The sequence below is a fragment of the Cricetulus griseus genome (genome assembly GCF_003668045.3).
Source record: "Cricetulus griseus strain 17A/GY chromosome 1 unlocalized genomic scaffold, alternate assembly CriGri-PICRH-1.0 chr1_0, whole genome shotgun sequence".
Classification (NCBI taxonomy): domain Eukaryota; kingdom Metazoa; phylum Chordata; class Mammalia; order Rodentia; family Cricetidae; genus Cricetulus; species Cricetulus griseus.
In genome coordinates this window covers 208,763,683-208,781,844 of record NW_023276806.1, presented here as the reverse complement: position 1 = coordinate 208,781,844, position 18,162 = coordinate 208,763,683, and the positions used below count along the sequence as shown (strand labels likewise).

General features: G+C 38.2%; 1 protein-coding gene across 8 annotated transcripts in view; it reads left to right on the top strand.

Annotated features, from left to right (window-relative positions):
- Positions 1 to 18,162, top strand: part of St7 (suppression of tumorigenicity 7) — a 234,027-nt gene that overhangs the window by 58,389 nt on the left and 157,476 nt on the right. The window contains exon 1 of one of the 8 annotated variants that reach the window (XM_035450732.1): positions 10,365 to 10,476. The exons of the other annotated variants lie outside the window; for them this stretch is intronic. Within the exon in view, the coding sequence (XP_035306623.1) occupies positions 10,377 to 10,476 (100 nt within the window). The 5' untranslated portion in view covers positions 10,365 to 10,376. Of the gene's footprint in view, positions 1 to 10,364; positions 10,477 to 18,162 lie in introns of those variants that run through there. 8 annotated transcript variants of the gene reach the window in all.

Genomic DNA, 18,162 nt, shown 5'->3' with positions numbered 1-18,162 from the left:
CCTGCAGTGTTGCCATTTGGCTACACTCTGCCTCATAAAGTTGGTTATTCTTCAAAGGATAGACACTTTATCTGTAAGGAACATTATTCAGTTAGTGTTGCCTGGGCTCAGTTATGCCCCCACCCCACCTCCTATTTACCTTTTTTTATTTCTCAAGGGTGCCAATTAAAGGGACCATTTAAGCTGTGTAGTGGTGGGAATTGTGCCCTGCTACATTGTGTTTCTCAAAGCACCTGCCTTATTAGATTAGCACCATACCTGCTGAGAAATAGGATATCCCTGAGGAAAATGTCATCTAGTCTCTCCTTCCACATTTTGTTACAGATTTGCTAAAAAGAACATTCTAGATGAGGGCATTTGTGAGGCATGGAGGAAAATGCCAGAGTACCAACAAAATAGTAACTAGTGTGAGACTCAGCTATTTGATCTTAGCAGCGATGAGGCAAGACAAAAGAGTCCAGAGTTACCTCTGTAGTTTGCCTGCATTACCTTGGATGAGGTAATGAGAAAGATCTGTTGGATGTTACTCATATAATTTGTCTGTGATGGGCACTAAAGTTCACCTGTTGCCATCACTTTGCTTATAGATATATCCATTAACTTGGAACTGGCTGCTTAGTAGTAATAGTAACCATGGTGTCATGCTACTGAGAACAATAGGATTCTCAAAATTTGATTTTGAGCAGTTGTATGAGAGATAATCCCATGAATACACCCTGTAAGAAGGCTGCTGGGATGAAGTGCATCTGGTAAGGAAACAAGAAGTCACTTTTTTATGTGCACCCAGGGACTTTATTGACAGCTGGCTATGCGTAGGGTTGAACTTTGGCCTGCTGTTTTACCGTAACATGTGTGAATAAGTTGAAATATGAAGAGGGAATCTAGCTGCCCCAAATCACCTTTAAAATCGACCACTTCTTAATATGAACGCCTAATTATTATTCGTAACTGTTAGAACACTTTTTTGGACCATTACTATGTTCGAAATTTTAATACTATTACTTATTTTCCCCTTAGTATTTGTCATATGTAACTAAGTAATTTAGGAACACCAGCTATTTTTCTCTTTTACAATGTTAATCTGGCTGCTAGTATTTAGCTATATTGGATTTTTAGATGCTTTCATCTCAAAGCAAAAATAGAAACGCTTAACTGGGGTTGTACTAAACTTCCAAGTCTGCACTTAGAACATGGATGTAAAAGAAAAATATTAGCTTTAGGTAAGTAGAATGAACAGACAGCTAAAGTACGTAGATAAATGAAAGCCATCCTGGTTTGTAGGGATTTATGTTGGGAAGAGTTCACACAGGAGCTCGGGGAGTTAAGGCCATGTAATATTTTTGACTTGCCATACTCTGTCTACCTTCATTCCAACAACAAGGTCTGATGTGAGATTTCCTTTTGAGTTTTTTTTTTCTCTGTTGATACTTAATATTGTAACTTTAGAACCAAGAGGGCATTTTAAATGAAGACAAGAGTAAATTTCTTTTGTGTATATTGCCATGTTTACCCACTAGTTCAAAAGTGGAATAAAATATCCGTTGGCTTCTTACCTTCGACTCACTATTGGACTCCCTAACTGTTCGCCTATAGTTTATGTTAAAAAAAATCACACAAGTGTTCAGTGATTTGTTGTTTTCTTTGCTACAATGGACCAGATTCATATCCTGTCTAAACTGTGGGGAATCCATCAGGGAAATTACCGTATATGGAACTTTCCCCATAGAATTCCCATGGAATTACACAGGATGTGAATAGCCCTTGTTGTTAGGGACTCTGAGCTAGGAAAGTCACTGGACATGTGTATTTTTTGAACATTCACAATAACCATTCATAATTAATATAATCAGTTATTTTAACTCTCAATCTAAGACTGTTTGGGGTACTATATGAGTTGTACAGTCAGTTTTTTTGTTTTTACCTAGAAGATACACATTTGATATTAAAGTCATATTTCCTATGCTATAATAGTGAATTGTAAGATTTTTCACTCTATCTTATTTGTATTCTTAAGTCATAGGAGTAATTGTGAATTAAAAATGATTTTACAATTTAATGCATTAAGTAGAAATGGCAATCAGAACAGATAAGGAGTACCAAGTATAGTCTCTCAGGTGGCTGTTTTCAAATGGTGTCTGTAGAACATAATACCAGGGTTTTGCTGGGTACCTTTAAATTGTACCTTATTGAATGAAATTTTAGTGTTAGGAGAACTGGCTTTTCAGGGCCAGGACATGTGCATCAGGGAGGGTTTTACCAAAGAAACATCTGTATAAAATAATATGCAGTGGTGGGTAAGAGTAACAAAAGAGGCCGGGCGTTGGTGGTGCACGCCTTTAATCCCAGCACTCGGGAGGCAGAGGCAGGTGGATCTCTGTGAGTTCGAGGCCAGCCTGGTCTCCAGAGCGAGTGCCAGGACAGGCTCCAAAGCTACATAGAGAAACCCTGTCTTGAAAAACCAAAAGAAAAAAAAAAAAGAGAATAACAAAAGAAAGGAAGCCATCACTTACTTAGACTGAGTGGAAGACTGATGAAAGTCTCATAGAGGACCTTTGATGGGAAGAGTTTACCCAGAACTGGATGAGTGGCGCAGGGATGGAAAATGCCCTGTGTATTTGCTGCCTGTGGTCACTCCCATGGTAGTCATCACTTGCAGAAATGGCTTAAGCCTATTATGTTGGAACGTTTGCCATTTAAAATGCTTTATCAGTGTAAATGTTGTCCATGTCAGTTTGATAGTCATATGAATGTGTAATTTAAATAAACATACATGTATGGACTGAGAAATCACAGCGCTTCACTGTTGTAACTTTTCCTCCACTCTGGCTTCGTATGCAATACTTGAGATTGAGACAGGGCTTTTGGTAGGATTTGACCTGGGGAAAACTCATAGGTGGTTCAGCCTAGCCTTGCCTCAACCAGAAACCTGCAATTTCCCACCTGAACTTTCTTAGGCTTATTTTAGTATAATGATTATTCAGTTACCTATCACTAGCTAATAATCCCTAAACACAGCAGCTTACAATAAGTATGCATTTCTATTTTTCACTGTTCTTTGAGTTAAGCAAGCACTACTCATTGTTCTCATCCTAGGTTTCTCATGCAGCTATGGCCAGATTTCTGTAGCCCTTTTTGAGGCTTCTGTGAACCGAGGGCCAGAATAACTGTGGTTCTTGCCTGTTGACTTGGGGTTGGCTGGAGCTATGGGCAGAAGTGCTGGTTTTTAGCTTCTTCATGTGGCTGAAGCTTCTTACAGCCTGGTACTGACTTCTTGGAAGGAATAGCCCATGACAAAGTGTTCTGAGAGATCAGATAGAAGCTGTGGTGTTTTTTGTTTTGGCTTCTGAGGTCTGAGAAGTCATTTCCACATATTATAGTGGCCACATAAGTCACCAGGATGAGCCAGATTCAAAAGGAGGGGAACGAGAGCCATTTTGTGGTAAAATTGTGAGTAGCAGGGTCACTGCAGAAGATCATGTAATGTGGAAAATATAATTGTGGCTTTATCTGGAAGCTAGAGTTTGCCACAAGAAATTTCTAAAGAGACACTACTCAAGGATCTTCAGACATTTTATATAAAGTTTCAGAAAGTGAATATTTTAGACATGTATACTATCTCTGAGTTATTCATTTCTGCCATTATAACACAAAATTAGCATAGACGAATAATACAAACCCATGTAGCTGAAATTTATTATTTATGCCAGCACACATGAATCAAAGGAAAAATGGAATTACGTATTTCTTAAATTGGAATTATAAAATATGCAGAATATTTAAGGGAAATCACTTTATTATTGTTTATATTTTTATTTTATATGAATTTTGCCTGACTGTATGTGTGTGTATCATCCCTGTTGCAAGAAAGTGCTGGGTCTCCTGAAACTGGAGCCTATGAGTGCTAGGAACAGAACCTGTGTCCTCTGCAAGAGCAAGGATTGCGCTTGACCACTGAGCCATCTTTCCAGCCCTGAGAAATCAGTTTTTAAAAGAACTTTATTGATGTTACATACAGTGTATTCACTTTCAGTGTACAGTTTAATGAAATATGTATATTCCTGTAGCCAGCATTGTTACAATCAAGATTAAACATGTATCACTCCAAAGAGTTCCCTTGAGCTTTCCAGGCATTTCCCATGATTGTATTCACTTAATTTCATATACATGGAACAGTATAAATGTATACTTTTGTTCAGTGTAATGTTTTCAGCCATGTTGCTGCAGCTTTTGAGAGTCCTTTTTACTCCTGGATGGCAGACATGAACGTACTGGCTCACGTGACTGTCGTTTATTCCTGTCCTTGGGTCTTGTGAATAAAGCTACCCTTTAAATCCTCAAGGGTAATTCCTCATGTGGACATGTTTTCATTTCTTAGCCAGGATTTAATTTTATTTGGCTATTTTACTTTTCAGTGCTGTGGATTGAACTCATGGCCTCTTGTTCATTAACTCAATGTCTACCACCAAGCTACACCCCCAGGCCCCAAGTTTTCTTTTCTATTTCTCAACTATTATACACCTGGAAATGCAGTTTTTGAGAAATTGCCAAAACATTTTCTAAAATGATTATATATATTTATGTAGAAGTAGATGATTTAGCCTTCATCCTTGTCAATATTTGTTATTGTCACCTCCTGTAATATATATAATTTAGGGGGTGGGTGATGGCATTCTGTGATTTGAATTTGCATTTTCCTTCCTCTTAAATATATTGAACAGCTTTTCACATACTTTTTTGGTCATTTGTATATCATCTTTTGGCGAAATAGCATTTAAATAATTTATTTCACAAATTAGATCCTTATTGAGTTTTAATAGTTCTTCATATATTTTGATATAATACTGTTGTCAGTTATAGATATTGACAATACTTTTCTATGGTATATTGGTTTTTTTTTTTTGGTTGTATTTTCCTAACAATGTTAAGTGTTAAATTTGATCAAGCCCAGTTATCAATTTCTAATGCACTATATGAAAGTTATGTCTACTTCCAGGCTGTTAAGATTTTGTCCTCTGTATTTTCTTGTAAATGTTTTGGCTCTGTGAGCATACTTTTACACATAGCGTGTGTTAATAATGGGTGTTCTTTCTTCACCCAGTGATTGAGTTTCCTTTATGTATTTTATGTGTATGTGTATGGTATGTGCATAGCATGCTTCCTGTGTGGTGGTCACAGGATGATGACTTATGTCATCAGGCCGGTGGCAAGCACCTTTATCAGCTGAGCTGTGTCCTTCCCACAGCTTTCATGAAGATGGTATATTTGTTCCTTCATTTACTCCTGGACTTTGGTTGAACAATGAAGAAATCTGCTATGAAATTACAAGATTTAGATACTGTATTTAAACTCATTAACAAAAGAATATATGGAGGGGAGTAACTTACATCACTTAACCAACTATATGTTCCTAGAAAAAGTACTGTGTAGTATAAAAGGTAAAATTACTGGTAGTAGTAATTTGAATTTGAAAGGTATATTCACACTTATAAACACTTGAAATAACTAGAAAGTGGGATTTTTACCCAACAAATGTTGCCATAAAATATTGAGGTTGTACCTACCATGCTGAGAAATTATGTTCATGTTAGTGTTATAAATGCCTTCACATCGTGTGTTCTATGTCTTTGGAAACTACTTAGTATACTCCCCTCTAACTCTTGTCTAAGTATTTGTAGTTCTTTAGCTAGGATAATTTAAATTTGTGAATTTTTATATTTAGAACCTTATGTGGTGAAAAGCATTTAATCCCAGTACTTGTGAGGTAGAAGCAGGCGGATGTCTGAGTTTGAGGACTGCCTGGACTGGAGTGAGTTGTAGAGGCCAGCCTACTACAGAGTAGCCAGGGTTACGTAGAGGGAACCTGTCTTGAAAAACAGAGCAAACTGATAAAAGATATCTCATGTGTAAGCCTTTTCAGTCATGCTCTAGGGTTACCAGCTTGCCTGAGACTCACATATCTCTGTTCCCCTGATCCCAAGAGATGAAGAAAACCTCCTTTGAAAATAGATTCACCATGATATTTGTCACCCCTAAAAATTAAATTAGAACCTGAATTTCTAAGAACTCTTTCTAATTATTTGCAATTACCTGTAATAATTTTCAAAGCCTGCAAGTTTCATGATTTTTTATTTGATAGAGTTTAAATTGCCTGAAATGGTATATGATATACATGTCATATCAATATGAGTTGGTAAATATTCCTACATTATGTCTAAAGTATGAGCATCACACTCCCCATTCTTTTCCTGGGCAGCTTCTACTAGTATTCTATAAGAAGCAAGCACAGATAGCTGTTGTAGTCTTTGAAACCTTGAAAGTGAATATATTCAGTATATTATGGGTTCATTTGGGCTGACTTTCTCATCCTTTTTATGAGTTGGTCCTTGGAAGTCCGACTTTGTTAATATTTTTATTATAAATACATATTTATAGGCAAATAAGATAGCCTGGCTTTGTGATGTTCTTTTAGGCACCTTATCCTTTAGCTTTGATTTGTTCACCTGTAAAATGGACATAATAGTTAACCTCCTGGGATTGCTTTGATGCAGATCAAGTGACCAGCCTGAATGGCTAAAAGTTTCCATGCTACAAACACATTTTGTAGTCATCAGTACCTTTAATTGATATGAAATTGAATATAAACAAGATACAAATGGCAACATTAAACACATACAAAGAGGAAAGAGTGAGATTAAAAAAATAAAAGCATTAGGTTTGCTTGCTCTCTCTCTCTCTCTCTCTCTCTCTCTCACACACACACACACACACACACACACACACTTGTAACTGGTCCATTTGTATCTTTATATCCCATCTTTTTCATATTATTCTGGGTGTTTATAATAGTCACCTTCACCTTTTCTCCTGAGCTTTTCAATACCCAGGCTTGCTCTACAGGTTGAATTTTCTTTCTTCTTTTTTGATAAACAGATAACATGGTGGATCTCAACACCCAAAGTAAAATACATGACACTTCTATCATTTTAGAAAGCCCCCTTGAACCCCTTCTAAACAGGTTCTCTTCTCACCAGACATTATTTTATTTTATGATTTACAATTAGCTTTGTTTTTGAGTTATACAATTCATATTCTTTTGTGTGAGCTAGCTGATTGACCATGTTCCTCAGTGCCCAGCACCTGTTGAAAGCATTTTCAGTAACTTCTCATTGCTTTTGAGTTAAATATAAACTCTTCGACTGGGTGTTGCAAGCTAGTCACCATATGGTCCCAACTTTCCTGTCCTAACTCCCACCACTACTTGTGTATATGTTGCAGGTGAACAGGGCTTATTTGCCTTTTCTGAATTTGTTTTCTCAAGCAGGGTCTTCCACTTGACCTTCCTCTCTTTCTAGCTGTTAACAGTCTTTCACCCTTGGGTGTTCTTTCAGAGTACCACTGGCTTCCCTGGGTCTCCCATGTAATTCCCAACCCTCCTGTTAAGCCTCATCCCAATACCAGATTCAAAAATTCCTCTTTACCACACAGAATAAATCTCTCAACTTCTTTTCCAGCACCATCTCTCCTCTACACCTTTCCTCTGAGTCACTCACTGCCTCCTGCCAAAAATATCCTACATTTTCCAGCACCCTGCTATGTTTTATACTGGAGGGAGCATGGATACTCTGTCATATGCTCGGGAGTTATGTTTTCTGGATTGGAATCTTTATTCTACTTATCAGCTAAATGATCTTAGGTGGATTAGTTTCTCAGTGTCTACCTTTGTCAAGTGAGGACACAAGAATGCTATGTGTTGACAGTTTTCAGTGCCTTAAGCTAGTTACTTCTAGTGAAGGCTCAACAAGCATTACCTGTTCTTGTAAGATGTGGCTCTGTCAGTCATGTGTGCTAGCTAGTGCCTTATCTTTTCAGTTCCATGGTATTTTCCCTAGGCCTGGAGTTTATTTTGGTGCTTGTTAAACTGTGTATTAAGAGTAATTTGTCCACTTAATAGTTGACAGTATGATGTGTTGAGGGAGGCTAGAGAGTTATTTTTACAGATAGACCTCAGTGGTTACAGTTTTTATCCTGATGTCAGCTACCAATTATACCTCATCTCATTCCAGAGAATTTACCTACTGAATTAAACCTGGTAATGTCAGTATCCTCCTCATTTCAGGAATATATTGGAAAATGTAAACAGAGCTCTCTCTCTCTCTCTCTCCCTCTCTCTCTCTCTCTCTATATATATATATATGTATATATATATCAGTATTATTTGAAATCATTTTAATCTTGATTTGTAAAGATCTTTCTAAAGAACCACCAGCTAGTACATGATATTTTTATGTTTGTATGTTTACTTTTTTATATTTTCTTATAGGCACACATTTTTGCAATTCTTTATTTGAAAGTTTTATGGTATTTTGATATAGATACTATAAAAGGCTTTGCAAATATTTTATTGTAATTTGGATAGATTTATTGGCATTTTTACCTTCTGAGGAATTTGAAAAACATTTCCATTTAAAATTTGTTATTGTTATTGTGTGTATTTGCTTGCATGTGTGTGCGTGGTGTGTGTGTGTGTGTGTGTGTGTGTGTGTGTGTGTGTGTGTGCATGCACTCTATGCCATAGATGCCATACATGATCAGAAGACAACTTTGGCAGTTGGTTCTCTGCTTCTCCTGGGGGTTCAGGGGTTTGAGCTCAATGATGAGGCTGACATGAAAAGTTCTTTTATCCAGTGAGACATCTCATGGGCCCAAACATTTTTAATGAGGATGGACAGAGTCTGTCACCATTCAGGGAGAAAAATAAAATACATGTGGGTTTACTTGTTGCTTTGTTTCCTTTCAAATTCATAGTAGGATAGGATAGAGATGGTTTTGTTTGGGTATAGGAGGGGGCAGCCACCCTGTTGCTGCCCTTTCTGGTACTAGCATGCTTATGTTGGTAATCTCTCACTGTAGTTGCTACAGCCTTGTTTCCCTCAAGCTTTCACCAAGCAAAGGTTACTTTGGATTCAATGGGAGAGCTGTTTTTGTTGTTTGATTTCTTTTTTCAGCTATCAATAAACTACCAGGGCCCTGAGAACTTATGTCTTTATCCACTGGGGCATTATCAGCTGCCCACCTGACTGTAGTCCATTTGTTTTTAGTGCTGAATTGGCTGTTTCCACCTTCTCCTGTTGAGGAAGTTGAAGTCTGAGAACACCATCTGTGTTCAGTGTCAGACGAACACAATAATTCAGGGATGCAGAGCGCGTCTTGCCTTTGCTTCCTGATATTGTGCATTGATTTCTTTGTCTGTAAACTGTTTCAAATGAATGAAAGCAACATCATCTATTTTTAGTTTCTGTGGGTGGGTGTAGAGTTTTAAAAGCAGCTCATCTGCAAATTCAAATTTTCTTTGGTACATCTAATTTGCTTAAAGTAAAACACAATCATAGACATTTTAACTGAGACAATGTCAGAATTATCAGACCTTTTCTTGTCATAGTGAATTAATTAGTTTTTCTTTGGGGGAGTGGTTTTCATGGTTTGCCATGAGACTTGTTTACCTTTTAGGCACCATGGCCAGTATGGAGACTTTTTTTTCCATGAATGTTTTCAGGATCTTCTCGACTTAACATTTTAAAGTAAATAGAATTGAGTTCTGATGTCTTTTTTTTTTTTTTTGACGTTTGATGTCTCTAAAATTAGGATTAGTCTTGTTTGCTTTTCTTTTTACTTTTCTATTTTCTATTCTCTCCCTCTCTTTCTCTCTGCTTTTCTCTTCTTTTGAGTAAATTCTTTGTAAAGTAGATTTCCCTAAAAATATTAGTTCAGGGTCTAATGCATGTCAATAAATATCTTTTGGTAATTAATATAAACAACTAGACAATTAGGAATTCTTGAATGTAAATTTCACACTTTTTCTATAACCCGTCTGGAGAGTTCTGAAGGTATCAACATTATGAGCCAGAGATACTGCCTATTCTTCTTCTAAGATGGTTTACACTTGTGGAGGTCCTAGGCTATCAAGTAATCAAGTCATTTACTGTTTGAAGGTCTTCCTAGGAATGTTTATTATGTTGGAGCTCATTCCCTGTGTTAAGACTCAACTTTCCCATGCTTGATTAAAACTCCCTACTCCTGGAGCAGTGGCATTTCTCTTTCATTTAGTTTAACTCTCTTCCTACAGTTGAGCTGCTGTGGAGGTGGTCATGTCTGGTACAAATGATTGGAAGTGTGCCTAAATGGCATAGGGTATTTTATCATTTGTACTGTGGGAGGTGGAAAAAAAAATCAAGTCTGGGAAAATGGATAACACAACATGATCATGACTCAGTGGAGTTGGTTTATCTGGACAGGAAATTCCTAGTGTTTTACTCATTTAGTAAGTGGACTTGTTTGTTTTTGAGATTTGATAGAAGGAAGAATGCTGAGTGTGAGCTATGATGGGCTCTCTTTGGTTTCTGTCCAGCCACTGTTTTGTACAAGCGAACCAGAATTGTTTTCAGTGCTTCTCAGAGACAGCTAATGATCAGGAAGCAGGTAAAAGGACCCAAAACATTTAGGTGACTTTGAGATCCTAGGACATCCTGAATGTATTCACACACCCTTTGGTTTGTGTCTTTAAATAGTTGTGTAATAAGAACATGCCCTGCAGCCAGGGGAGAAGCCCCAGTTGCCTGACTCTCCCCCATGCACACCAGTTTCAGATTCCTTCCTAGGGCTATGATGAGAGTTTCTTTTCTCTTCCTTTCTTTTACTGCATCACCCTAATGAAATCCTATTTCAAATTCACAAAAGCCCACAGGCCATTTTGTAATGTCTCCTTCTTCCCAGATAATTTAAAGCTGTTGTGGGCCCTGCATTCTGACGGTAGGAAAATTAGGGATATACTGAGCATACTGCCCTGACTAGCTTCGATGGAGGATACATGGGCAGACAGGGGAGTTATGTGTTTCATGAGGCAGCTTCCCCCGCATTAGTATTTTATACTGGTAATTAGGAAAATGTGGCATTTGCAGCATGGCATTTTTATGTAGTGCACAGTTCTACTGGAAAAGCTTTCTGAAGAGAACTGATTCCAAGATGAAGAGGAAACAAACTCATGATGCTATGTACGCTGAATGAGCACTCAAATGTAAAGGTTAGAATGGAGGGAGAGAGAGAGAGAGAGAGAGAGAGAGAGAGAGAGAGAGAGAGAGAGAAGCTGATAAAAAGATAAGCTGGAACAAGGATGGTTGATGGCACTCATCCAGATCTCCAGCAACCCGAGTTAGGACCTTGTCTTTTAGAATTCTATTCTTTTCAAATCCTCCTACCGGCTAGGAATATATGATTTTATTCATTCTTGTAAAAGCATTAAAATTATACTGTAAAATATTCAGCATTGCACTTAAAGATTTTTTTTTTGTAGATGCTTCAATGAAGGAGGACTCAAATGATACTTACTTATATGGCAAATAGTATCATCTTAAATATCATGAGATTATTTCTGGATATGGTTGAATCTAATACCTGATATGGTCTAGCTCATCTCTTCCCAACATAAGCTGACAAATGGGTGACTTGGTATGTAATGTACTGCAGTAGGTTTCCAGTTGGTTTGGGTCATTGGGCTTGGTATGTGGAGATGCTGTAGGCCGTGTTCCTGGTTAAAAGGGACCAGGGGAAAGAAGTCAAGACATGGAAGAGCACATGATAGCTTTTATTTTCTAATTTTTATGTAACAAAGACATATTTTTATTGCATTTTAAAAATGTTATTCTTTGTCCAGGCCAGCCAGGTCTACAGAGCTAGTTTCAGGATAGCTAGGGCTGTTACACAGAGAAACCTGTCTTGGGAAAAAAAATTACACACACACACACACACACACACACACACACACACACACACACACCTTTTGTTGTGCAAAGTCTGAAACAAGTCTCTTCTCACTCTGCCTCTGAGTAGCTAGCTCCCAGAAGATTGTTCCAAAGATTAGGCTGTGATCCTGGGAAGTCTGGCTGCAGTCAGTCTAAACCACCTGTCCTTTTGTATGGCTACAAAACATACTGCCTTAGCTGGTCAACCATCTTATAAGTTGGGACAGTGTTCCCAAGAGAAAATTCTGTCATAGGATCTAGAAGAACTAGAACTAGATTTGCCAGTAATAAGCTCTGCACATAAAAGCAGTTTAGTATAATAAGAAATCCAGGCATCCGTGATGAGGTATGTATCTGTGTGTGACAATTTCCTCTTGGGCAGCACATTTATATGAAGCATATTGCTGTGTTATAACTCAGTAGGGAATGCTCCTCAGCAAACTTTGTTTTAAATCCTGGGATCTTAATTTACCAGACTAGCCAGACTAGTCCAGGCTGGCCTTGAACTTGCGATCCTTACATCTTAACCCACCCCAGTGCTGGGATTCTAAGTGAGCATCACCATTTAGAGCTGCTGCGTTTTTCTCAGCTTGTGGATTTGGGTATATACATCTGACATAGTGGAGAGCTGATTCCTACCAGTTCCTCTTATGGAAAAAAAAAAAAAGTACTGCCCATGGAACAGATGCTGATATATTTAGAATTTCATATTCATATCAGCTAGCCTATATAGTGTCATTGCCAAAAGAGTGTATAGTTAACTCTGAATACATCTAATGTTGAAACTATTTTCTATTTTTATTGGTAGGATTTATTACCAGGAGATACACCTTGACACACACACACACACACACACACACACACACACACACACACACCATCAGACCTTCTACCCTTGTTTTGGCTTTAGCAACCTCATTTCATCATAAAATTTCCCACCGATTTTCATTGGGTTGATTTTAGTTATTATTAGTAGAAATCTTTCTGGGTAACATGATTTCTCTGGGGAACAGTTCTCAGGAACTGTATCTGCCTGATGATGTAGAGACTGACTGCAAGCAGGAAAAAGCCTGGGTGATGTCTGTGGAAGGACGCGTGTTAGTTTCCATTTAAGGGTGTAGAAACGAGTTACTCTGTAATGTAGGCTTGAGTCTCTACTGCATATTTATGGTTTTTTTTCCTCTTTGAGATTATAACATAACCACAGTGTTTCTAACTTGCTTTTCTCCCTCCAAAACCTTGAATGCCCTTCCTCCCCCTCCTTAAAATTCATTCATAGTTCCTGTCAATACTACAACTTTTGTAGCAAGTAGATCTGTTACATATTGTATAATATTTTCTTATGAATTGTGCTGCTTTATTCTTCCAGTGAAGGTTGGAGATGTTTGTGTGTCAAAGAATCATGAACGGTGGTTTGAATGACAATGGCCTCAACAGGCTCATACATTTGAATACTTGGTCCCCTGATGGTGGAACATTTTGGGAAAGATTAGGGGGTGAAGCTTTGCTAGAGGAGGTGTGTCACTGGGGTGGGTTTTAAGGTTTCAAACGACTAGAGCCATTCCCAGTGTACTTTTTTTTTTTTTCCTGAAACTTGTGGATTGGGATGTAAGAACTCAGCTACTACTCCAGTGCCATGCCTTACCTGCCTGTTGCCATGCTCTAACTCTCTGAAACCATGAGCTCCAATAAATGTTTACTTTTCTAAGTTTCCTTGGCTATGGTGTCTTCATGGCATGAGAAAAGTCCTTAACTTACCCAGACCTGTATGATAGTGGGATGGGGTTTTAAAAAAGAGAATATGAATGAGGAACGAACAGCAGCAGCACAGTGACATAAATACTTCTAAAGAAGTAGAAGAGCTGAATACTGGTTGCTATAGAAACAGTTATTTTATTGGGATGTTCCCTTCAATTCTATATGTTCCCTACATGTTCCTTCTCATTGTATTACTGCTTTTGACATGCATCTACTATATCCATTCATGGAGTCACTTTTGACACACAAATGTTACTACTGTCTGCATTGTTATTCCTTCTTTCACAATACAGCTGTAGGCTATTTTAATGAAGCATATTTTGCATTAAAATTAAGAAAGTTATTTTTCCATGAGCTGTTTACACATCCCTTTGATAAACGGCTGAAGGCCTTGTCTCCATCTGTTTTCTGCTATGGTGACCAAATACTATAGACCAGGCCAATTAGAAGCAATCTGTTTCTTTGCCTCACAGTTCTGGAGATGGAAAGGTCCAAGACTTAGGGGTTTCATGTGGTGGGGACATTGTATCTGTGACAACCCATCACAGAATATGGGTGGCAGGGACTCGGAGAAGATATGGGTTCAGCTTGTGCTTTTGAGTCAGGAGCTTTCAGGATAGCTACCCAATGTGATACAGGGATTAATCCACCCTTAGGGCCAGAACTTCTAACACCCAGTCACCCTTAAGAGTCTGAGATCTGTTAGAATGCCTGCGAAGCATCAACATACAGCTTAGAGGCGATGCAGCATCCCGCAAACATGTCTGTGTCTCCGTTCCTGGAATCTATAGACATGTTACATGAAATGGCAGAAAGATGGAAATAAGGTATTGGTCAGTTTACTGCCTTTAGAACGTCGAGGTTATGTCAGGTCATCCCTATGTGATCTGTATAATTGTGAGATTATTGAATGTGGACTGAGAAGAGAGTCAGTAATCTGATTTGAGAATGCAACCTTCGTTTGCTGCCTGTGAGATGGAAGAAGAGGATCAGTAACCAGGACATATGGATGGCCTTTTATGGCTTCCAGATACATTCGTGTATAAAAGTTCCTGTATTATTTCTTTCCCCTTTGGCTCACTGAAATGAGAGGTCTCAGCTCTGGGGGCTGGAGAGATGGAAAACAGTGAAGGTGCTTATTGCTGTTTCCAGCACCCATGTAGGGTAGGCCATAACCACCTGTAACTCCATCTCCAAGTGCCTTCTTCTGGCCCCTGCACATATATGGCAGACACAAACATCAGTACATGAACAAAAGTGAAGTAAATCTTTAAAAAATTTTCAGTTCCTATTTTAATTTTCTTCAGTTTTCTTTTTAAAATATGCTTTTTAAAAGATACTGAGCCACCGGGTGTTGGTGGCACATGCCTTTAATCCCAGTACTCAGGAGGCAGAGGTAGAGGCAGGTGGATCTCTGTGAGTTTGAAGCCAGCCTGGTCTTCAGAGTGAGTGCTTAGGATAGGCTCCAAAGCTACACAGAGAAACCCTGTCTTGAAACCCTCCCCCCCCCCAAAAAAAGATATTGAGCCAACCATTTTATTTTTTAAAAAATAACTCCATGGTTGTTCTTCTGTGACTATAGTGTGATCTATTTAAATAGGACTCTTACACGTTTCTATGACTGTACCTAATATTTGTATGAATGGAATCATCATTTGTGAATTTAGGATTCTGCTGAAACATTGTTAAATTCCTTTAAATAAGTCATCCAGTTTATATTGTTTGTAGTCCAAATCTAGGATAGTTTGTACCTTGATTTTTTTTTTTTAAGTAACAATGAAGAGAAATGTGTAAGACACTAAGAGATTAGAAACCTTTCTTTACTGCTTTTTAAATATAAAAGGAAAGATTCTCCTTTGTCCAGCTGGTCTGGGCTTTAGGAACTCTGTGGTATGTACGGCAGTAATGAGAGTGGACACAGGCACTCACTCTGCCATGTCTGCTGCCTGAGATAACTGCACAGTCGTGATAAGGGAAGGGAGCCTCATGATGTCCAGCCTTGTCTTTACCATGTTTGTGATACATACATACATACATACATACATACATACATACATACATACACATAGATACACATAGATACACATAGAAACATAGTACTGAGGTAGAGTGCAGGCCTTCTCTATGCATTTTATTCCTTTGGCAGCATAAAATCTAGTCTTTAGAAGAAGTGAGAGAAATAGGTTATGTCTTGATTTAGTAACAACAAATAAAATGAGACTTTTATATTTATATTATAGGAAAAATCATGTTGCACTTCCGGAGTCCCTAGAGCCCCTGCAGACCACGCAAAACAGGAATTCTTCTTTAAAACAGTCAGCAGTGATGTAGGGCAGTGCCTGCTGTACCTCACTTTCATCAATGCTCTATCTACAGGCTGCAGAAGTGTCAACTCCCATAGCCTAGCTGTGTGATGTTAGGAAGATCCCACGGCCTTCTCACCCACAGGGAAGCCATTAGTGCACAGCAAGCAGGATCCAGTTAAATCCTCAGCTCTCTTAAACCCATTGAGCATTTTTATTAACATATATTATATATAATATTCACTTTCATTGTAACATTTTAATAGATGTGTATAATGTATTTTGAATATAAACACTCTCTGTTCCCTTTGCTTGTCCTTGTTCTCAGTTCCTCTAATCCCTTTCTTCATTCCAACCAGTCACCCTTGTGATTTCATGCATTTGTGTGCATGATCTAGAGAGTTTCATTACAGTTGCTTACCTGGGCTCCCAAGGGTGAGGGTTCATTTACAGAAGCACGAACATCTAACTGGTGACTACAGCAATGCAGAAAATGGTCCTTCCCCCCAAGCAACCATTAACTGCCTAAAGATCTTTAGGAGATTCATTTGACAGTACCTTAAGTGATATTTAATTTTATTTTAAATTGTTTTTATTAATGCATAGTAGTTTTCTTTATATTAAGAGAATTACTTCTTTGCATGCCTTATCTCTGGCATTTTTATCAGCTGTGGACATATCTGATATCTATACAGCCAGCTTTATAACTGTTGCTTGTGGCTTTTGTTTTGGATCTCACCACCAAAGGCCATGTTTTCTCTGAAATTAAAGACCCTGTAAACCCCTCCCACATGAACTCTTAATACCTGCATTCTTCTCAGGTTTACTTTTGAATATTTGATTTAGTAATGGCATTTTTTCTCTTTTTAAGAAAAATTCTTTAACATAACCTATAGTTTTCCTATTAAATATATAACATTGTTGAGTATTTCTAATCTGTGTGTTGTTTATTCAGGTTGTTATTTAAAGAAAAAAAATTTTTTTTTTTTGGTTTTTCAAGACAGGGTTTCTCTGTGGCTTTGGAGGCTGTCCTGGAACTAGCTCTTGTAGACCAGGCTGGTCTCGAACTCACAGAGATCCGCCTGCCTCTGCCTCCCGAATGCTGGGATTACAGGCGTGTGCCACCAATGCCCAGCTAAATAATACTTCTTTACTTTTGAAAAATCCCAGCACTTTTAGAAGTAGGAAAGATATTGTTTTAAGTAATAATTTCAACACAAAAACTTTGTATTTTTGTTTTAGAATTAATGCATGGGGGCTGAGGGTATAGGTCAGGGTTAGAACACTTGGGAAACATGTGGGAGGCTCTGGCTTCCATTCATAATACTGTCAAGAAATTTTAAAAAATTGATGAATTAATTCATAAGTAATTAACTAGACATTCAAGAATGAGCTTATGTCCAGTCGTCATTGCACGCTGGCTGTGGTAACAGAAGCACCTTCTGAACGCTAGCTTCCTACTTTCCCAGGGCTGGTTACAGCAGTTTGGCGGAGGTGGGGGTGTCTTTAGTCTGGTATTTTGGGTTTTAACTTTTAAATTTAATTTTCCAGTGGAAGAATAAAGGCACATTATTAGTGCTCTATGTTCTTAGAGTTGTTTGAAACTGGCATTGATAAAAAATAATGACAAATGAAACAAACATTAGTATGCATTGGTGGGACATCTGTGTGTGACCATTCCTTTTCAATTTTCCCATTGTGTCCTAATGAAATTCTATTTTATTTGGAAAAAGTCAAGTCTGAGACAAATTGTCAGGTTGAGAAATATTTTCTCCATTAAATATTCATTTTCTTCTTGATAATGGCCTCATATTCCAAAGTCTGTAAGGCTTCTCAGAGGAGGGTAGTGTATTTCCTGTGCTGTTGAATTTCTGTTAGCCAACTAAGGCTTGTCCTGCATGAGTGGACTCTAAAGGGAGCCTGACCTCATGTTCCCAGGTGAGGAAGAGGCTACCAACATGACCATAGTGCAGCTGCTGCTCTTAGCAGGACTCTTCTGGAATGTTCACAAACATTACCTCAGACCTTTAGAGTTTCTACTGATACTCATCTTAATCCCAAATGTGCAAAATAAAACCATCACAACCTTGAAATAGCAAGAGTAACTTGCATTCCAGTTGCAGAGATTCTAGCTGAATGAGTGTTATTGCCTGCCTTTCTGAAAGTGAAGATGATGGCTCTGTGCTTCTTAAGCATCCAGCTCCTTGTCTTTAACTGCCTGTGCGTTTCTTGGGTGAAGCGCCAGTGGAAAAACCACCATCTTACCACTAGCCTGGCAGCTCTGGAGGATGCTTGCTTGCTCTTCC